This window comes from Bos indicus, chromosome 10 (genome assembly GCF_029378745.1).
Source record: "Bos indicus isolate NIAB-ARS_2022 breed Sahiwal x Tharparkar chromosome 10, NIAB-ARS_B.indTharparkar_mat_pri_1.0, whole genome shotgun sequence".
Classification (NCBI taxonomy): Eukaryota; Metazoa; Chordata; class Mammalia; order Artiodactyla; family Bovidae; genus Bos; species Bos indicus.
Genome location: NC_091769.1, coordinates 8,221,042 through 8,244,477, shown reverse-complemented (window position 1 = coordinate 8,244,477; position 23,436 = coordinate 8,221,042). Strand labels below are relative to the sequence as shown.

Here is a 23,436-nt window from a genome sequence, read left to right as displayed (position 1 = left end):
CCCGAGCCCCTGGGTCATGAGGTCAACTTCACAGGAAGGCCACCCTTCTCTCGACTGGGCCTGCAGTCACCACGCAAGGCACAACCTCACAGCCAGCCAGGGTGAGGGCCAGTCCTGCCTTCCAGCGCCCCCACAGTCATCAGCCTCACCACAACAGAAGGATGTACACAGCCCACATAGCGAACATCCCCAGAGTAAAAAGTTCTGGTGACCAGAAGGGCATGTGCTGCCTGGGCCCTAGAGGAGGTCTACTAAATAAGGCCACTTCTCCAAGATGGGAAACATAAGCAACCTACCTACCTTGATGTCTACCTAACACACAGAAATAAATACAGTGAACAGAGGACAGTGAGGAGACAGAGGATATGTTCTCAACAAAGGTACAAGACATAACCTCAGAAAAAGAACATTCTTCCAAAATATAGGTTTAAAAAAGATTTTTCCACTATTTTATAAGATGTTCCCATACTTCAAAGAATACAATTAAAATCTAGTCAAATCACAGCAAAAAAAAAAAAAAAAAGAACAAATGGAGATAAGCAATCTACTGGATAAAAAGCTCAAGGTGATGAACATAAAGATGCTCACAAACTCAGAAGAATGAATGAACATAAAATTTCAGTAGTTAGAAAACATGAAGAAGAACCAAACAGAGCTAAAGAAAATAAAACTGAAATTGAAAGTATACTAGAAGGAACAACAAATTAGATGATATAGGGGAACAGATCAGCAATCTGGCAAAGAGTAGTAATCACTCAAGCTGAAGAGATAACAAAAGAAGAGTATATGCTACTGGAGATCAGTGGAGAAATAACTCCAGAAAGAATGAAGGGATGGAGCCAAAGCAAAAAGAATACCCAGCTGTGGACGTGACTGGTGATAGAAGCAAGGTCCGATGCTGAAAAGAGCAATATTGCATAGGAACCTGGAATGTCAGGTCCATGAATCAAGGCAAATTGGAAGTGGTCAAACAAGAGATGGCAAGAGTGAATGTCGACATTCTAGGAATCAGCGAATTGAAATGGACTGGAATGGGTGAATTTAATTCAGATGACCATTACATCTACTACTGCGGGCAGGAATCCCTCAGAAGAAATGGAGTCGCCATCATGGTCAACAAAAGAGTCCGAAATGCAGTACTTGGATGCAATCTCAAAAACGACAGAATGATCTCTGTTCGTTTCCAAGGCAAACCATTCAATATCACAGTAATCCAAGTCTATGCCCCAACCAGTAACACTGAAGAAGCTGAAGTTGAACGGTTCTATGAAGACCTACAAGACCTTTTAGAACTAACACCCAAAAAAGATGTCCTTTTCATTATAGGGGACTGGAATGCAAAAGTAGGAAGTCAAGAAACACCTGGAGTAACAGGCAAATTTGGCCTTGGAATACGGAAGGAAGCATGGCAAAGACTGATAGAGTTTTGCCAAGAAAATGCACTGGTCATAACAAACACCCTCTTCCAACAACACAAGAGAAGACTCTATACATGGACATCACCAGATGGTCAACACCAAAATCAGAGTGATCATATTCTTTGCAGCCAAAGATGGAGAAGCTCTATACAGTCAGCAAAAACAAGACCAGGAGCTGACTGTGGCTCAGACCATGAACTCCTTATTGCCAAATTCAGACTGAAATTGAAGAAAGTAGGGAAAACCACTAGACCATTCAGGTATGACCTAAATCAAATCCTTTATGATTATACAGTGGAAGTGAGAAATAGATTTAAGGGCCTAGATCTGATAGATAGAGTGCCTGATGAACTATGGAATGAGGTTCATGACATTGTACAGGAGACAGGGATCAAGACCATTCCCATAGAAAAGAAATGCAAAAAAGCAAAATGGCTGTCTGGGGAGGCCTTACAAATAGTTGTGAAAAGAAGAGAAGCGAAAAGCAAAGGAGAAAACGAAAGATATAAACATCTGAATGCAGAGTTCCAAAGAATAGCAAGAAGAGACAAGAAAGCCTTCCTCAGCGATCAATGCAAAGAAATAGAGGAAAACAACAGAATGGGAAAGACTAGGGATCTCTTCAAGAAAATCAGAGATACCAAAGGAACATTTCATGTAAAGATGAGCTCGATAAAGGACAGAAATGCTATGGACCTAATAGAAGCAGAAGATATTAAGAAGAGATGGCAAGAACACCCAGAAGAACTGTACAAAAAAGATCTTCACAACCCAGATAATCACGATGGTGTGATCACTGACCTACAGCCAGACATCCTGGAATGTGAAGTCAAGTGGGCCTTAGAAAGCATCACTACGAACAAAGCTAGTGGAGGTGATGGAATTCCAGTTGAGCTATTCCAAATCCTGAAAGATGATGCTGTGAAAGTGCTGCACTCAATATGCCAGCAAATTTGGAAAACTCATCAGTGGCCACAGGACTGGAAAAGGTCAGTTTTCATTCCAATCCCAAAGAAAGGCAATGCCAAAGAATGTTCAAACTACCGCACAGTTGCAGTCATCTCACACGTTAGTAAAGTAATGCTCAAAATTCTCAAAGCCAGGCTTCAGCAATATGTGAACTGTGAACTTCCTGATGTTCAAGCTGGTTTTAGAAAAGGCAGAGGAACCAGAGATCAAATTGCCAACATCCGCTGGATCACAGAAAAAGCAAGAGTTCCAGAAAAACATCTATTTCTGCTTTATTGACTATGCCAAAGCCTTTGACTGTGTGGATCACAATAAACTGTGGAAAATTCTTCAAGAGATGGGAATGCCAGACCACCTGATCTGCCTCTTGAGAAATGTGTATGCAGGTCAGGAAGCAACAGTTAGAACTGGACATGGAACAACAGACTGGTTCCAAATAGGCAAAGGAGTTCGTCAAGGCTGTATATTGTCACCCTGTTTATTTAAGGTATATGCAGAGTACATCATGAGAAACGCTGGACTGGAAGAAACACAAGCTGGAATCAAGATTGCCGGGAGAAATATCAATAACCTCAGATATGCAGATGACACCACCCTCATGGCAGAAAGTGAAGAGGAACTCAAAAGCCTCTTGGTGAAAGTGAAAATGGAGAGTGAAAAAGTTGGCTTAAAGCTCAACATTCAGAAAACGAAGATCATGGCATCTGGTCCCATCACTTCATGGGAAAGAGATGGGGAAACAGTGGAAACAGTGTCAGACTTTATTTTTCTGGCTCCAAAATCACTGCAGATGGTGACTGCAGCCATGAAATTAAAAGACGCTTACTCCTTGGAAGCAAAGTTATGACCAACCTAGATAGCATATTCAAAAGCAGAGACATTACTTTGCCAACAAAGGTTCGTCTAGTCAAGGCTATGGTTTTTCCTGTGGTCATGTATGGATGTGAGAGTTGGACTGTGAAGAAGGCTGAGTGCCGAAGAATTGATGCTTTTGAACTGTGGTGTTGGAGAAGACTCTTGAGAGTCCCTTGGACTGCAAGGAGATCCAACCAGTCCATTCTGAAGGAGATCAGCCCTGGGATTTCTTTGGAAGGAATAATGCTGAGGCTGAAACTCCAATACTTTGGCCACCTCATGCGAAGAGTTGACTCACTGGAAAAGACTCTGATGCTGGGAGGGACTGGGGGCAGGAGGAGAAGGAGACAACAGAGAATGAGATGGCTGGATGGCATCACTGACTCGATGGACGTGGGTCTGAGTGAACTCTGGGAGTTGGTGAGGGACAGGGAGGCCTGGCGTGCTGCGATTCATGGGGTCGCAAAGAGTCAGACACAACTGAGCAACTGATCTAATCTGATCTGGACAATATCAAGCATACTAACAACCACGAAGTGTATGTGAAGAAATCATAGCTGAAAATGTCCCTAACCTGGGGAAAGAAACACATCCAGGTCCAAGAAGCACAGAATCCCAAACGAGATGAACCAAAAGCAGTTCACATGAAGACAAAATACAATTAAAATGGCAAAAATTAAAGAAAAAGAATTTTAAAAGCAACAAGGGAAAAGCAACTAGTTATCCACAAGGGACCTACCATAAGGCTATCACTGACTTTTCAGGAGAACTGAAAAGTCAGGCCAAAAGGGCATGGCACCTTATATTTAAAGTGATAAGAGGAAAAAACCTTCAACCAAGAACACTCTACCCAGAAAGGCTATTCTTCAGATTGGGAAAAAAGATGAAGAACTTTCTAGACAAGCAAAAGTTAAAAGAGTTCAGCATCACTAAAAGAGCTTTACAAGAAATATTAAAGGGACCTCTCTAAGTAGAAAACGAAGAACCAAATCTAGAAATATGAAACTATGAAGGGAAGAATCTCACTGGTAAAGGCAATCATACAGTAAAGGCAGCAGATCAACAACTGATAAAGCCAGCAGAAAGACTAAAAGACAAAAGTAGTAAAATCATCTATAGCCACATAAGCAGTTAAGGGATAAAGAAAACAAAAACACAAAATATGACCACAAAAACATTAGATGTAGGGGGCAAGGACAGTAAAAATAGCAGTTAGAATGCATTCAAACTGAAGAAATCACCAACTCAAAATAACCACATATATGTGCTGTTGCACCATACTAAGTTGCTTTAGTCAGGTCTAACTCTGCAGCCCTATGGACTGATGCGTTGCTTTAGTCAGGTCTAACTCTGCAGCCCTATGGACTGATGCCCTCCTCCAGGGTATCTTCATGAACCCAGGTCTCTTAGTCTTATGCACTGGTAGGTGAAGCGGGTTCTTTACCACTAGTGCCACCTGGGAAACTCCAATCACATATATATAGGTTGTCAATATGAATGAATCTGATGGTTACCAAAAACCAAAAATCAATAATAGATGCACAGAAAGGAAAGGAATCCAAACATAACACTAAAGGTAGTCATCAAATCACAGGGGAAGGGAGCAAAAGAAAACAGAACCAGAGAAGAACTACAACCGCCCTTCAAAACAGTCAACAAAATAGCAGTACATACATACCTATCAATAATTACTTCCAAAGTAAATGGACTAAAAGCTCCAATTAAAAGACACAAGAGTGGCTGAATGGATTAAAAACAAAAACCCATATATATGCTGCCTAAAAGAGACTTACTTCAGATCTAAAGACACACACTGACTGAAAATAAGGGGACAGAACAAAGGTACTCCATACAAATGAAAACAGAAAGCAAACTGGGGGAGCGATACTTATGTCAGACAAAACAGACAGCAAAAAGAGACAAAGAAGCACATTATATGCTAAACTGATCGAGCCAACAAGGAGATGTAACTGTATATGTAAATATCTATGTACCCAACATAGACGCACCTGCTAAGTGCATAAAGACAATACTAACGAACATAAAGGCAGAAACTGACAACACAATAATAGCAGAGGACTTTAACACTCCACTTACCTCAATGGACAGATCACCCAGACAGAAAACCAGTAAGGAAATATTGGCCTTAAATGATACATGTGACTAAAGGAACCTAACAGACACACAGACAACATTCTATCCAAAAGCAGCAGGGATACACGTTTGTTTCAAGTGAAGATGGAACATTCTTTAAGATGATAACATGCTAGGCTACAAAACAAGCCTCAAGCAACTAAGGCTTGAGGTGCAACTAGAGATTATCACACTAAGTGAAGTAAGTCAGAAAGAGGAACACAAATACCATATGCTATCACTTACAGTGGAATCTAAAATACAGCACAAATGACCCTATTTACAAAACAGAGAACACTCCTGTGGTTGCCAAAGGGGAGAGAGGGAGGGAAGGGGATGAACTGGGAGTCTGGGGTTAGCAGATGCAAGTTACTACATTTAAAACAGATAAACAAAGGCTTACTGTATAGCTCAGGGAACTGTATCCAGTCTCCTAGGATAAACCATAATGGAAAACAATATTTTAAAAAAAGAATATATATGTGTGTATAACTGAGTCACTTTTCTGTACAGCAGAAATTAGCACACGCCTGTAAATCAATTATACTTCAATTTCAAATAAAGAAATTTAAGACTGAATTATTAGGCAGCTTTTCCAATCACAGCAGTGAAAGACTAGAAACCCATTATAAGAAATAAACTGCAAAAAACACATAAGAGTCTAAACAATAAGCTACGAAACAAGCAATTGGTCACTAGTGAACTCAAAAAGGAGATCTGAAAAAATAACTGGAGACAAATGAAAATGTTAATACAATTATCTAAAATCCATGGGATGAGGCAAAAGCAGTTCTAAGAAGTTAAGAGCAACACAAGCCTAACTCAGGAATAAGAAAAATACCAAATAAACAATCTAACCTTACAGGTGAAGGACCTAGAAAAAGAAGGAAAAAATCCAAAGTTAAGAGAAGAAACAATAAAGGTCAGAACAGAAATAAATGATACAAGAAATTCCTGGGAGGTCCAGTGGTTAGGACTCCGTGCTTCCACTGCAGGGGGGCACAGGTTTAATCTCTGTTGGGGAACTAAGATCCTGCAAGCTGCAAGGTACAGACAAAAAAATAAAGAAAGGACACAGAGACTAAAAAAAGAAAAAAGGTCAGTGAAACTAAGAGCTGGTTCTTTGAAAAAATAAACAAAATTGTTAAGCCTTTAGACAGACTCATCATCAAAGAGGACCCAAATAAATAAAATCAGAAATCAAACAGAAGTTACAATTGATATTGCAGAAATAAAAAGAATAAGAGTTTTCTATGAACAGTGATATGCCAATAAAATGGACAACTCAGAAAAAAATGGATAAATCCTGAAAAACATAGTCGCCCAAGACTGAATCCGGATAATATAAAAAATATCAATGAACCATTTACCAGAAATGAAAAGGATTCAATAATCAAAGAACTCATAAGTAATAAAAATCCAGGACCAGATGACCTCACAAGTGAATTCTACCAAACACTTACAGAATAGTTAAAAAACATAAAAGATGATGCTGTGAAAGTGCTGCACTCCATATGCCAGCAAATTTGGCAAAATCAGCAGTGGCCACAGGACTGGAAAAGGTCAGTTTTCATTCCAATCCCAAAGAAAGGCAATGCCAAAGAATGTTCAAACTACCGCACAGTTGCAGTCATCTCACACGTTAGTCAAGTGATGCTTAAAATTCTCCAAGCCAGGCTTCAACAGTACATGAACTGAGAAGTTCCAGATGTTCAAGCTGGATTTAGAAAAGGCAGAGGAACTGGAGATCAAATTGCCAACATCCGTTGGATTATCCAAAAGGCAAGAGAGTTCCAGAAAAACATCTACTTCTGCTTTATTGACTACATCAAAGCCTCTGACTATGTGGATCACGACAAACTGTGGAAAATCCTTAAAGAGATGGGATTACCCGACCACCTAACCTGCCTCCTGAGAAATCTGTATGCAGGTCAAGAAGCAACAGTTAAAACCAGACATGGAACAATGGACTGGTTTCAAGTTGGGAAAGGAGTACATCAAGGCTGTATATTATCACCCTGCTTATTTTACTTATATGTAATGAGTACATCATGAGAAAGGTCGGGTTGGATAAAGCACAAGCTGGAATTAAGATTGCTAGGAGAAATATCAATAACCTCAGATATGCAGATGACACCACCCTCATGGCAGAAAGTGAAAAGGAACTGAGGAGCAAGCCTCTTGATGAAAGTGAAAGGGGAGAGTAAAAAGTTGGCTTAAAACTCAACATTCAAAAAACGAAGATCATGGTATCTGGTCCTATCAGTTCAGTTCAGTTCAGTTCAGTCGCTAAGTCATATCCAACTCTGCGACCCCATGAATCACAACACGCCAGGCCTCCCTGTCCATCTGGTCCCAGCACTTCATGGCAAATAGATGGAGGAACAATGGAAACAGTGACAGACTTTATTTTGAGGGGCTCCAAAATCACTGCAGATGGTGAATGCAGTTGTGAAATTAAAAAAGATGTTTGTTCCTTGGAAGAAATGCTATGAGCAATCTAAACAGCACACTGAAAAGCAAAGACATTACTTTGGCAACAAAGGTCCATATAGTCAAAGCTATGGTTTTTCCAGTAGTCATGTATGGATGTGAGAGTTGGACTATAAAGAAAGCTGAGCACTGAAGAATTGATGCTTTTGAACTGTGGTGTTGGAGAAGACTCTTGAGAGTCCCTTGGGCTGCAAGGAGATCCAACCAGTCCATCCTAAAGGAAATCAGTCCTGAATATTCATTGGAAGGAATGATGCTGAAGCCAAAGCTCCAATACTTTGGCCACCTGCTATGAAGAACTGACTCATTGGAAAAGACCCTGAGGCTGGGAAAGACTGAAGGTGGGTGGAGAAGGGGATGACAGAGGATGAGATGGTTGGATGGCATTACCGACTCGATGGACATGAGCTTCAGCAGGCTCGAGTGGTTGGTGATGGACAGGGAAGCTCAGCATGCTGCAGTTCATGGGGTCGCAAAGAGTCAGACATGACTGAGCTGAACTGAACTACTGAACTAACCTGTCTTTCTCAAATTATTCTAAGAAGTTAAAGAGGAAGGAACATTTTGAACTCACTCTATAAGGCCAGCATCAGCCTGACACGAAAACCAAACACACCACAAATAAAATTTCAGGCCAATATCACTGATGAACACAGATGTAAAAATACTAGCATACCAAATTCAACAATATATTAAAAGACCACACAATATGATCAAATGGGATTTATCCCAGGCATGCAAGGATGGTTCAATACCCACAAATCAATCAACAAGATACACCACACTAACACATTGAAGAATAAAAATCATATGAATATCTCAACAGATACAGAAAAAGTTTTTGACAAAATTCAACATCAACTTATGATAAACTAAACAAAGTAAATACAAAAGAAATGTACTTCAACATAATAAAGGTCATATATAACAAACCCACCCTGGAGGAGGGCATGGCAACCCAATCCAGTATTCCTGCCTGAGGATCCCATGGACAGAGGAGCCTGGTGGGCTATAGTCCAAGGGGTCACAAAGAGTCAGACACGACTGAAACTACTTAGCACACACACATACATATGACAAACCCATATCCAACATCATACTCAATGGTGAAAAGCTGAAGCACTTTCTCTAAGATCAGGCACAAGACAGGTGTCACACTTGCCACATTTATTCAACACAGTGTTGGAAGTCCTCACCACAGAAAACAGACAAGAAAAAGAAAGAAAAGAAACCCAAACTAGAAAAGAAGTTAAATTGTCACTGTTTGCAGGAGACATGGGAGAAGGCAATGGCACCCCACTCCAGTACTCTTGCCTAGAAAATCCCATGGACGGAGGAGCCGGGTAGGCTGCAGTCCATGGGGTAGCTAAGAGTCGGACACGACTGAGCGACTTCACTTTGACTTTTCACTTTCATGCATTGCAGAAGGAAATGGCAACCCACTCCAGTGTTCTTGCCTGGAGAATCCCAGGGACGGGGGAGCCTGGTGGGCTGCCGTCTATGGGGTCGCACAGAGTCGGACACGACTGAAGCGACTTAGCAGCAGCAGCAGCAGCAGCAGCAGGTGACGTGATACAATAGATAGAAAATCCTAAAGACATTACGAAAAACTATGAGAACCAATATGAATTCAGTAAAGCTTCAGAATACAAATATACAAAATACAGAAACCTGCTGCATTTTTATATACTTAACAAAAAACTACAAGAGAAATTAAGAAAACAATCACATTTATAACTGCATCAAAAAGAGTAAAATATCTAGGAATAAATCAAACCAAAGAGGTAAGAGACTCATACTCTGAAAACTCTAGGATACTGATGAAAGAAAGGGAAAGATATACTGTGCTCATGGATTAGGGGAATTAATACTGTTAAAATGGCTATACTATATCCAAAGCAATCTATATACTTAATGCAGTGCCTATCAAATTCTAATAGTGTTTTTCATAGAACTAGAAAAAATTCTGTAATTTGTAGGGAAACAAAAAAGGAACCCAAATAGCCAAAACAATCTTCAGAAAGAAGAACAAAGCTGGAGGTACCATGCACTCCAATGTAAAAATACACTACAAAGCTACAGTAACCAGCAGTATGGTACCAGCACAAAAGACACACAGATCAATGTAATAGCATAGAACCCAGAAATAAACTGCCATTTTTATGGGCAACTAATCTATGACAAGGGAGGCAAGAATACACAATGGGAAAAGACTGCCTCTTTAGTAAATGGCGTTGGGGAAACTAAACAGCTAAAAGCAAAAAAGTGAAACTGGACCATTTTCTCACACCATACACAAAAATAAATTCAGAATAGATTAAAGACTTAAATGTCACAAAGGAGGAAAGAATATACAATGGAGAAAAGACAGTCTCTTCAGCAAGTGATGTTGGGAAAGCTGACAGCCACATATAAAAAGCAGTAAAGTTAGAATATTCCCTCATAGCCTACCCAAAAATAAACTCAAAATGGCCTTAAAGACTTAAATATTAAGATATGATGCCATAAAACTCTTAGAAGAGAACATGGGTAAAATATTCTTTGACAAAGAGTAGCAATGTTTTCATATGTCAGTGTTTCAAAGCTACAGAAATACAAACAAACGGGATCTAATCAAATTTACATGCTTTTGCACAGCAAACTAGACTATAAATGAACAAAAAGACAACCTACAGACTGGGAGAAAATCTTCACAAATGATGTGACTAATGACGATTTCCAAAGTACATAAACAGCTCATACAACTCAGTAAGAAAAGAAAAACAAATAACACAATCAAAAAATTGGGCAGAAGACCTAAACAGACATTTCTCCAAAGAAAACATACAGATAGCCAAAAGGCCCATGAAAAGATGCTTCTTTGCTAATTATTAGAGAAATGCAAGTCAAAACTATAATGAAGTAACATCCCACACTGTTCAGAATGGCCATGATTAAGAAGTCTACAAATAATAAATGCTGGAGATGGTGTGGAGAAAAGAGAACCCTCCTATACTGTTGATGGGAATATAAGTTGTGCGGCCACTATGGAAAATAGTATGGAAGTTCCTTAAAATGCTAAAAATAGAGTTACACTGGGCTTCCAAGGCGGCTCAGTGGTCAAGAATCCACTTGCTAATGCAGGAGACATGGGTTCGATCCCTGGGTTGGGAAGATCCCCTGGAGAAGGAAAAGGCAACCCACTCCAGTATTCCTGCCTGGGAAATCCCATGGACAGAGGAGCCTGGTGGGCTACAGGGGTCGCACAGAGTGGGATACGACTGAGCCTGCACACAAGACTGAGCATGCACACAGAGAGTTACACTAAGGTCCATCAATCCTACTCCTGGGCAGATATCCAGAGAAAACTAATTCAAAAAGACACATGCACACCAATATTCACAGCAGCACTGTTTATAACAGCCAAGACACAGAAGCAATCTGAAAGTTCACAGACAGATCAACTGGTAAGGAGGTGGTATATATACACAACGGACTCTACTCAGCCATAAAAAGGATCACGCCATTTGTAGCAACGTGGACACAACCAGAAAGTATCATCCTAAATGAAGTAGACCAGAAAAAGACAAGTATTATATAAATCACTTATACATGGAATCTCAAACATGACACAAACTCACTCACAAAACAGAAACAGACATGGGGTCACAACGAGTCAGACACGAGCACACATGCAAGCAAGCAACCTATTTTCCCAAAAGATACCAATTCACACTAATAAATATACACAGATCCTATATTTGCTGGCAGTGGATTTTCTTCTTACGTTTCCTAACATAAGTAACAGCTCAACATAACTAAGAATGTGGAACTTTTACCCACAGATGCTTATAAACTGTTTTTCTCCTTTTGTGAGTTGTGCACTGCCATCAGCTTATCCACAGATGCTCTGAATGGTCTTCTTCCAAATTACACAACACAAGAGTACTTTACCTGCCCTATATCTACCTGCTTCAAACTTTAAAAAATTTTTTCAAATTTTTTCAGTGGTCAATTTCAGGCTGAAAAAAAGAAAAAAAAATTTTCTACTTCTAGTAACTGAGAATTTGTAAAAAGTCCATGTTTTCCCCATGTAAAAGTTTCTTGATTGATTCTGGTATCTTATTATTATAATAATATTATAATGATATAATATTCTAATTAAATGCTATATTTAAAATACAGACTTACTGGGTAGGGTGGATAGGGAGACTGGGACTGGCATATATACACTGTACGTGTGTGCTCAGTTGCTCAGTCGTGTCTGACTTTGTGGCCCCGTGGACTGCAGCCCACCAGGCTTCTCTGTCCATGGGATTCTCCAGGCTAGTTACTGGAGTGGGTTGCCGCTTCCTACGCCAAGGGAGGTCTTCTTGAACCAGGGACTGAATTTGAGTCTCCTGTGTCTCCAGCATTGGCAGGCAGATTCCTTCCCGTAGCACCACCAGGAAGTCATATATACACTGCTATGTATAAAATAGATAACTAACGAGAACCAACTGTACAGCACAGGGAACTCCACTCAGTGCTCTGTAGTGATCTAAATGGGAAGGAAACCCAGGGAAGAGGAGACATACACATTTGTGGCTGAATGACTCTGCTGCAGAGCAGAAACTAACACAACACTATAAGGCAAATATACTCTAATTAAAATTTTTTAAAAAAAGCAGAGTTACTAAATGATTTTCAGTTTCATCAAAAATTTTGGTTTTGGGATTTCCCTGGTGGTCTAGTGGTTAGGAATTCAGCTTCCAAAGCAGGGACACTTCTATCCCTGTTGGAGGAACTAAGATCCCATATGCTGCCGGCCAGCTGAGCCTAGGCACTACAATCAGAGAAGCCCACACACCGCAATAAAGAGCCTGCACGCCACAAAAGACCCAGAGCAGCCAAATAAATAAAGCAGAATGTAAAAAAATATTTTGGCTTACCTATGCCACCACTGTATAAGTTTTAAAAATTATGATGACATTACCTTTTCTTCATTTGTTGTAGAAGAAGCTGGATCCTTTCTCTTCTTCTTCAGTTTTTTATCTTTACTTTGTTTTGTGCCAGAAGTCTGATAAGGCTGCAAATCCACTCGAGAATGAAACTGGTATCGACCACTTTCCACATCACAGTAGTAATAAATTCCAGTGGAGGGATCATAATACAGCTGGTTTTCCTTTCAAAGTGAAGGGAACAGTAAGTTCTATTCATGATGAAATAAAATAGAAAACTAAACTTCCTAGTAAATGTGTTTCTTTAAAGAATTACAGTCTTTTCTGGAAAAAAAAATAAAGATAACATAATAAAAATGCTTGTAATTTTCCAAAATACTTTACCATTCAATATTCCTCTAGTTTTCCAAGTGTGGAAAATAAATACATTTATATATTAAATTAAATCTCATATAATTGCCAACATTTGACCATGTTTATGCTTACAGAAATAGCAACTTCAGATGGTTCGACAAGAAACCTTTAGAAGTCATGAAAACTAAGGTATGCATCAGAAAAAGGTGACCACATAAAAGCAATTTCAGACTCATTATCTATATAATTACATGGTAATGACTTGGTAGTATAAACCCCTAAACCCTCCTCTCAATGTCATAAAACAAAGATGTGCCTCTTACTGTTCACGATTCAAAACTCTGGAGAAAATTTGAAAATAAAATTAAGCTCATGAATACTATAACATAACATTCTATACAAAGAAATCAAACAATTGTCTTCACTAATCAATTCTACACTAAGCAACTACATAAGACTTACTGTATGTAAAGCAGCCATACAATATAGAATTTTGGTCAATTATAGATAAAAACTAGAAAGATAAAATTATAGAATCATCTGCATTTATTAGATACTGGCCAAGATTTAATTGAATAGTCTATATCTTATTTACATCATAAATCCATGCAGATCAGACCTGGAAACATCTGGCAATACACTGAGATTAAGCAACTAAAGCTTCCTGAAAAAGAATTATTTTTCTAAGTGTTGATATTATTGCAATTTACTAATTCATTTTGTAAATCTCTTACAAAAAATATTTATAATTCTCACTATCCTTCTTTTAGCTAAAAAACTGAATGGAAGCTTTAAATCTTTATTTCCAGCAATAACAGAACTTCTACAACTGAAATCTTTTTAATCTGCTACCTTTCAGCCCGAAATACAGACATTTCAAATATGTAAGAAAATTTTTATTTAATTAAAATAAAATTAAAACTAGCAAAATAAAAATAGCAAAACAATGACGCCCCTACTCCAAAGACACACACACAACCTGCAGAATGTAATTAAGCATTTACGGAGGAGATGTCAGGAGGAAAGTTACAGAAAGGAAGGCAGAAGAATGACAAAGACTAATGTCATGTACTTAGAAATTGCGTATTTTCCTAGAAACCAACTAACTCATTATTATTTTCTTTGGTAATAAGAGTTTAAACATTTATTTTCTGGGTATTAATTAACATTTTCAATTGGCATACTCCTATGAAAGAAAACCCTCTCTTTACAAAGTATGTACAAAGTACTGTACCAAGTGCAAATGACAAGCTAATGAAATCAATTATCTAACTAAAATATGTACTCTTATCATTATGTTCCCTAGGTTAGTTAATAGCAGTTCCTGTAACTGCAATTGTGAATATCTGCTCCCCTTTGTGGCACTCACTACATTCTGTAATTCCTGAACCAGATCATATTTGTAGACCACAGAGGTTGAAGAATGTGGGTATACTGAGTTCCATCATTACTGTCATCAAAACTTGAAAAAATCCAACTAAGTACTAGATCTTCAACAGTCAAAACACTGCATTATAAATAAAGAATTTTATTTTCTGGTTTTGCCCTAGTTAGTGGTTCACTGTATTTCTGATTCCACACTAATTCCCTAGTTCTCACTGTTAACAGATTGATTTTTTTTAAAGTAGAATGCTTAAAAGACACAGGAAAGAAAACACTAACTATAACACATGCCATAAAGAACTTTTAAAAAAAGACTCCTTTGTGGACTAAAATGAATTCACAAAGATACAGGTATTTGAAACAATTAAAAAAAAAAAATTCTCACCCCCAAGCCTAGAACTAACAATGTTACTTGTGTATAAATTCTATGAAAAAATGTTAAGCTCTTAAACATTTTACAAAATGCAGTTTTCACCTCTTTTTATTAATAAATATGCTAACATTTTTGTATGTTACTTTACACGTAAAGGTTATTAGATCTCTCTAAAATAGTCATCTATAATAACACAACTGACTCATCTAATTAAATAAACATAAAAGTATAGTATCATAAGCTATTTTATAAATCTTTATTCTTATCAAGTAGCTCTGAATCAAACAATTTTTACATGCAGCTCCCTGCTTTTCTTAATTCAACCTAAGGTTTAATATTAAGCATTCAAGCAGCAAAGAACACAACCATCCAGTATGAAAAGGTCTGAGACACTTACGGAATCATAATAGAATCCAGTACTGTGATCAAAATACAACCCAGTGTTCTCATCGTAACTGAAGCCAGTCTGCGACACAGCAGCTTCTGCTGCAGCTCTCAAACTCTCAGCCAGTGACGAACCTTCTAAGGATGCATTCTCTGTTGCTAACGCAGACGCTGGCTCCTAGATATGGTACAATCATGTCAAACAGGACAAAATCATCCTTAAATAAAAAAGTAGCACAATTTAAAACAATAAATAGACCTATAAACTATTTGGAATATAAGACCTCAGTTTCTGCAATGGAAAGGGATGGCTATCAATTACAATTTGATTGCCTTTAAAAAATATGTCAATTAATTCAAATCTGACCCAGTTTTGAAGACATGAGTGAGTGAGTGACCATTATTCAAAAATAAATATCTAATACCATAGGGAAGCGATCCACAAAATACAGACTGAATTATTCTTTACGACAAATGATCAGGATTCTTCAATAGTTACAGGCTCAAAGGGAAATAATTTTAGAAAATAGATGGGTGAGGAAAGCTATGAATTCTATATAACACATTAAGCAGTTGCCCTGTAGAAACCTTACGGGATCCTGATTCAACCAAACTGTAGAAACTAATTTATAAAGCATTCTGGGAAATTTGACAATGGCATGATGTTAGACATACAGGGAGCGTTGAAAGAAGCTGGTGTGAGCATGGTATTGTGGTTGTTCAAGATTGTTTGATTGAGTCAAAACATACTGACAAATTTTGCTTTAGTTTATGTGTACCATACTTTTTTTTGGAACACAATAGAGTAGGAAAACAATTACACATATGAATAGGTTTTAATTTTTGTTTCTCAAAAAGTGTATAATTTACTACATAATTACAGGATGTTTACAACCCTTGCATATGCTGTGATAAAAGAAGGAACTCTATTTTTCTCCATAACAACAACAAAGAACAAGTTACTGTGATAACAGTTCCAAGTAAAGCACTCTATTACCTGTGAATTCGAGGCAAAATGGTCCTCTTGTCCAAGATTTTCTGTTATATCAGTACCAGCATAAGTATCATTTTCTATGCGTGACTGGTCTTTAGAACTAAAAGTAGAAGCTTCGATATCCTTATCTTCCTGAACTGAGAGTTCAGATGCTTTATTTGGAAGATTAACTTCATTATAGTATGTCTGATAGTAATAATCTATTGCAAAAACAAAAAGTGATATCATATTACAATAGTGTATATAAAAAGAATTCCAAAACATTGCCAGCAAACACAAAAGAGCACACATTGCACGCAACTTGTAATTTTACAATTATACACATTTTAACAGATTAAAATGAATAGTGCAAGTAAATCTGCAGAAGTATGTATCTTTGATTCTTATGTCACCTTCAGTAACCTGAGCTGTCAAGCTAAAAAGAAAAAAAGGTAAGCAGATTTGGATTTTCCATAGCAAGAGGAAAAAGAGAAAACAGGTAGATAGGTTGTGTTCTGTCAAAAAAAAATTAGCAACTCTTAAAAATATCTAACCACATACCTTAGTATCGTTGAATATCAAATGACAATGGAATAAAGACAACATGTCAAGGGCTCAATTTTCCATCAAATTTCAGTCATGATGCTGACTTTTTAAAAAAACATAATATCATAATTTAGCTAAGTTGTGCACAGAATAAACAAGGCAAAATTGATTGGGAAAGACCATTTCTTGTGATTTCTATTTCTTAAAACCCAGGTGCTCAGTTATTTCGGAGAAGGCAATGGCACCCCACTCCAGTACTCTTGCCTGGAAAATCCCATGGACAGAGGAGCCTGGTGGGCTGCAGTCCATGGGGTCGCTAAGAGTCAGACACAGCTGAGTGACTTCACTTTCACTTTTCACTTTCATGCATTGGAGAAGGCAATGTCAACCTACTCCAGTGTTCTTGCCTGGAGAATCCCAGGGACAAGGGAGCCTGGTGGGCTGCTGTCTATGGGGTCGCATAGAGTCGGAAACGACTGAAGCGACTTAGCAGCAGCAGCAGCTCAGTTATTTTGCCTCTCAACATCATGCCATTGATGAGGCCAAGATTGTAGGCCCACTCTCCTCCCAGAAGGACCTAAGAGACTGACACTGAACTGAAACTAAGTGGAATACATCAACAAGAAAACACATCCCCTGGCCACAAGTAAGGCCAGATGAGAGGAGACGGTTTACAGCACAGCAAAAACTACTCAGTGAACCTGCCACTGAAAACACCAGCAATACTATGTATTTATAAGAGTAACAGTAAGTTCTACTTTCCCATCACAAGAGCAAATAGATTATCTGAAAATACCAAGTCATATAGAGAAAAGGCAACTTTGTAACAGCTCTATTTATCTAGAGGTGTGTATATATATATATATATATTTTAAGTTTAAAGAAAACGTCACATTAGCATGATTTGAAGGTAAAAGTATTCGGATAGCTTCACTATAAGGTGAATACCTGAGATTGACCAAGGAGGGTGGTTCTCTGTTTGCACTTCTACATCAGACTTTTTATTATCTTCGTTTCTCCCACAATGGAGTATTTTACTGAGCTCTTCTACCTGAAAGAAAAAAAGGCTTTAGGAAAAATAAACCATACAGCAATCTACTAATATGTACATTATTCTCCTAATATTACAGTAATTATTTTTCCTGGTAAAAGTTTGGAGAAGTACCAGTATGGGCTAGTTTCCTTTCAGAAAAACTGAAAATACTATAATTGGCTTTCACCTTTTACATCTGCAAAGGGAGATGTTTTTATTCCTATACTCTCCTGCAAAACCTCAGACTATTCCTTCCAAAAATCAGACTGACTACATTAGTAAGACCCTGTGAACAATTTATTTCTAACAAAATAAGAATGCCTTTATACTAACATTTTAACTGGTCAGCAGCTCTCCCTGAGGAGAATTAAATTACCTAGTACCATTCAGTGTTCTCTACCTGGAATTAACTACTCACTTAAATAATGTCACTCATATACATTAACACACTTTTTTCTTGAAATAGTAATCTTATACCTAAATAAATGGAGCAGAAGGAAACAGAGATGACTGCCTCAGAGGGGCATCTGGGCTCCCTGTGCCTCACTGAAGGTCAAGGCCAGAGCGCCAGAGTGTGAAGAACACCCATCGACAGACAAGAGCATCCTTATTAGCAACCTCAGTCAGACAGGGTCTCAATGCAAGACTCAGTTCAACTTAGTTCAGTCCAGTTACTCAGTTGTGTCCAACTCTTTGCGACCCCGTGAACCGCAGCACGCCAGGCCTCTCTGTCTGTCACCAACTGCCGGAGTTCACCCAAACTCATATGCATCAATTCGGTGATGCCATCCAGCCATTTCATCCTCTGTCGTCCCCTTCTCTTCCTGCCTTCAATCTTTCCCAGCCATCAGGGTCTTTTCAAATGAGTCACCTCTTCACATGAGGTGGCCAAAGTATTGGAGTTTCAGCTTCAGTATCAGTCCTTCCAATGAACACCCAGGACTGATTTCGTTTAGGATGGACTGGTTGGATCTCCTTGCAGTCCAAGGGACTCTCAAGAGTCTTCTCCAACACCACAGTTCAAAAGCATCAATTCTTCGGCGCTCAGCTTTCTTTATAGCCCAACTCTCACATCCATGTGATCACTGGAAAAACCACAGCCTTGACTAGACAGACCTTTGTTGGCAAAGTAATGTCTCTGCTTTTTAATATGCTATCTAGGTTGGTCATAGCTTTTCTTCCAAGGAGCAAGCATCTTTTAATTTCATGGCTGCAGTCACCATCTGCAGTGATTTTGGGGCCGAAGAAAATAAAGTCTGTCACTGTTTCCATTGTTTCCCATCTATTTGCCATGAAGTGATGGGACCAGATGCCATGATCTTAGTTTTCTGACTGCCTAGCTTTAAGCCAACTTTTTCACTCTCCTCTTTCACTTTCATCAAGAGGCTCTTTAGTTCTTCTTCACTTTCTGCCATTAGGGTGGTGTCATCTGCATATCTGAGGTTACTGATATTTCTCCCGGCAATCCTGATTCCAGCTTCTGCTTCATCCAGCCCAGAGTTTCTCATGATGTACTCTGCATAGAAGTTAAATAAGCAGGGTGACAATATACACCCTTGACGTACTCCTTTCCTGATCTGGAAAAGTCTGCTGTTCCATGTCCACTTCTAACTGTTGCTTCCTGATTTGCATACAGATTTCTCAAGAGGCAGGTCAGGTGGTCAGGTATTCCCATCTCTTTCAGAATTTTCCACAATATATTGTGATCCACACAGTCAAAGGCTTTGGCATAGTCAATAAAGCAGAAATAGATGTTTTTTCTGGAATTCTCTTGCTTTTTCAATGATGCAATGTGAGATTATGTTCCTTATAAGCATGAAACTAAAATACAAGCTTCCACATATTTTTTTTCATGTTACACAGAGGTTAAAAAGAGAAAGGTGGTAAGACTGATTATATACTGATTATCTATGCATTTCATAAATGATCAGATCTGCTGCTACCACCAAAGCTGGAACTAGAGTGAAGCAAGCAAGGCACCAAAGGCACAAAATTTAAGGAGGCACTCACACTTAGGCTCATCAAAGTTTAAGATAGTACCTGACAATCAGTACCCCCTTGAATTTTTCGCCTTAGGCTACTGATTGCCTTGCCCTAATCCTGGTTCTGGCTACTACTACTATTACTGTGAACAAGATAATTTATTTAGCACGTGCCACATTCTAGGCACTGCACTTGGTACTCTGGATGACATCTCATTCATTCTTACAACCACCTTACAAACTGGCTGTCTTAATCCCCATTTTAAACATGAGAAATTTAAAGAGATAAAGTAATTTGCACAAAGTTTCTTTGACTTCAAAGCCTGTACATTTATGTATTTTCCTGCTAGTTGAACTTCAGTTCTCAAGCCAATTTTTTACTGCTCCAGATAAACCACTATCTAGTACTTAGCAATGACAGTTAACAAACTCCACCCAACACCCGGGGAGGCTGACTAGAAAGATAGTAAAGAGTCAGTACTATCATTAGGAAAGTTACAGCTTTCTGTGCATTTCAATTTTTCATATTAGACAACCATCAAGTTAACACTAATAACCAAAATGCTGGCTCTTCAAAGACTAGCAGAAACATTTTTAGAATCTCTGTAGCAAGCAGAACTTTCACAATTTAGAATTATAAAAGCATTTTTTTTAAGGCTATCAAATTTTGCTCCCCTTTCCCCACAATATTTTAACCGTATTAGTAGTCTCCTGTAGGTGTCCAAGAAATAGCTGTTGAGTAACCAAACACAAATTTTCTATATCATAATATTAACAACTCCATACAATGGTCACAGAAAGTCACTGCAACTCAGCACTTATTTGCATAGCTTATTTGACAAAGCATAACAAAGTCTGATATTGTAATTTTCACCCTACATATGTGGTTTTAGGAAATGTACCAATATATGTCAAAGGACAACAGTTTAACTGAAATTAATAATTACATGTAAATATAACTTGTTGGGAAAGAATGCAATAGCCCCAAAAAATCAAGCTGGAAAATTATGCTGCTTAAAAATTCAAGGGGGTACTGATTCTCAGGTACTATCCTAAACTTCCATGAGCCTAAGTGTGAGTTCCTCCTTAAATTTTGTGCCTTAGGTGCCTTGTTGGCGTCACTCTAGTTCCAGCTTCAGTGGTAGTAGCAGATGTCTGTTAGTTTAAATATTTGCCCTTACTGTATTTTATGGCAAAGAGTTAGCTGTTTAGTGTCTTTAACAAGCAGAGTTCTATCTTCCCGACTTCCACCAGACAACTCAAGATAAATGCCCAGAAAAACCTCACATTAATACCTTCTTGTTGTTTAGTCGCTCAGTCGTGTCTGACACTTCACGACCCTATGGACTGTAGCCCATTAGTCTCCTCTGTCCATGGGATTTCCCAGGCAAGAATACCGAAGGGGATTGCCATTACCTGCTCCACACGATTTTCCGAACCCCCCTACTCACGTCTCCTGAATTGGCAGGTGGATTCTTTTACCACTGAGCCACCAGGGAAGCCCCCTTACATATCCATAGCGATCAAAACGGTGAAATAGCTTATGGACGCTTAATGTGACTTAACCTTCATCAGTTGGTGCCATCATTCTCATTTTATGGGCAACCAAGGCTCAATTCAAGGCTCAACCAAGGTCGCAACGAGTCGGACACGACTGAGCGACTGAACTGGAACTGGAAAGCTCAATTTCAGTTCACCCTTCTAGACAATGATAAATGGGGCTCTGATTGCAATTGGTGCTTTACAAACTCAAAAAGTGATATGGAATATTATAAATGTGCCTACTGCCAAGGGGATTTTACAAGTGAGAATGAAAACTCAAGGTCCTTAAGTTCACTTCACGCCCGGCCGCAACTGCAGCTCACGCATTTCATCTAAACCGAGTACCCCAACTCTTAGGTTTGTTCCAAAGGTTCTTGTAATTAAAATAGCACAACTTTTAACTCTCCCAGGTACTCTCTAAAGCAGTCCAGGGCCCTGCCAGGGAGCCCTCCCGAGGCGATCCCAGCCCTCGAAGGCCTCGCAGCGGGCTGGGTGGGGCGTGGGGCTGGAACCGGAAGGCGCACCTGGGTGCGGAGCTCCTGGTTGTTGCTCTCGGCGCTCTGGTACAGCCGCTCCGTGTGATGCAACAGCTTCTCGATCTCCCGCACTTGTCGCTTGCAGCTCCGCAGCTCGCGTTCCAACGTCTCCACCTTGCGCCTCAGCTGGGCCAGCTCAGGCTCGGGGGAGGGTGGCGGCGACGGAGACAACGAAGGCGGCGGCGCCTCGGAGGCCATGGGGTCCGGCGCGAGGCGGCCCGTGGGCGCGGAGGGGGCTGCGCTCAGACCGAGGTGGACGCCGGCAGACCCGGGAGCCAAGGGAGCGCGCGGGCAGCGAAGGGCGGCCTCAGCTCCGCCCGGCCGCGGCGGCCCCTGGCCATGACGCCCTGAAGCTTGTTCCCTGTAGCCGAGAGGGACTGCGGACAAACAAACAAGGAACAGATAATGGGCACGGCCCAGCCAGGCCGGCTTTCAAACAGTAAAACTTTATTGGTAACTTCCCGTCCAACCGATCCCGTAAGCCGCAGAAACGTTAGACAAATGGGCGGGATAGAGAAGGGACCGAAGCGATCCGGCCGTTTCTCGGCGGAACCGGAAACGATGGTGTTGGCGGTGGGCCAGACGGAAAAGGAAGCGACGGGAACCGAGAAAGGCCTTACGGCGCACAAGCGCGGGCTACCGGGTGGGCGGGGCGGGGGCGGGGCGGTACCGAGGGCGTGGAAAGCCAATGCAAAAGCTGCTACAGACTGTAGCCCAGGAGAGAGGAACTAGGTCGAGCATTCTTGCGGGCTTTTACCATCGTAAGCTTTCAAAACGTTTTCAAACTTTTTGCAGAGTTCACTTCCTAGCTGCTTATTTTACAGATAATAGCGAATCTCCAAGAAATTATTTGCCAAGAATTAATGGCTCAAGCGGTAAAGAATCTGCCTGCAATGCAGGAGACACAAGAGACGCGGGTTCCCTGGGTCAGGAAGACCCCCTGGAAAAGGAAAGGCCAACCCACTCCGGGATTCTTGCCTGGAAAATTCGATAGACAGAGAAGCCTGGCGGCCTGCAGTCCATGGAGTCTCTAAAGAGTCAGACACGACTTAGCGACTAAACCAAACCATAGAATTAATACTAAACCAGGACTGAAACGTAGTCTTCTGATGCTCTGCTTGCTTAGTGCTTCTGCAGATTCTGTGAGGTTAGGAACCCCCAGTACAAGAAAACAAATTCCTTTAGGTCTGGCTTGCAGAAAGAAGCATCCCTGGTGGGAAAATAAGCAGCAAGATTCTATACAAGCAGGAGAGAAAGTTTTTCTATTACAGTGGATCTATTTGGTGTTTCGTCTACATTAAACTGGCCTTTGCTCATGCTGAGCCTGAGCCCTTAAACTGATGAGGGCTTCTTGAAACACACTTCCTTCCTTAGCCAGGGTTATTTAGAATTAGAGCCTGACCTCAGAATGCTGGGCCTGAGCGTTTGGAAGTCAGCTACTACATCTTGTCCGTCTTCTCCCAGGGCTCAGCCCAGTGCCGGTCACAGAGCTGCTGCTGCTAAGTCGCTTCAGTCGTGTCCGACTCTGTGCCACCCCATAGAC

General features: G+C 39.9%; 1 protein-coding gene across 2 annotated transcripts in view; it reads right to left on the bottom strand.

Annotated features, from left to right (window-relative positions):
- Positions 1 to 22,460, bottom strand: part of AGGF1 (angiogenic factor with G-patch and FHA domains 1) — a 47,500-nt gene extending 25,040 nt beyond the window's left edge. The window contains exons 1-5 of one of the 2 annotated variants that reach the window (XM_070796634.1): positions 21,882 to 22,460; positions 17,749 to 17,851; positions 16,279 to 16,475; positions 15,295 to 15,459; positions 12,823 to 13,011 (exon numbers count right to left, since the gene is read on the bottom strand). In XM_070796634.1, coding sequence (XP_070652735.1) covers positions 12,823 to 13,011; positions 15,295 to 15,459; positions 16,279 to 16,475; positions 17,749 to 17,851; positions 21,882 to 22,091 — 864 coding nt within the window. In that variant the 5' untranslated portion in view covers positions 22,092 to 22,460. The remainder of the gene's footprint in view (positions 1 to 12,822; positions 13,012 to 15,294; positions 15,460 to 16,278; positions 16,476 to 17,748; positions 17,852 to 21,881) is intronic. The other variant, XM_019968075.2, reaches the window with a different exon arrangement.
- Between the last annotated feature and the right edge of the window lie 976 nt (positions 22,461 to 23,436).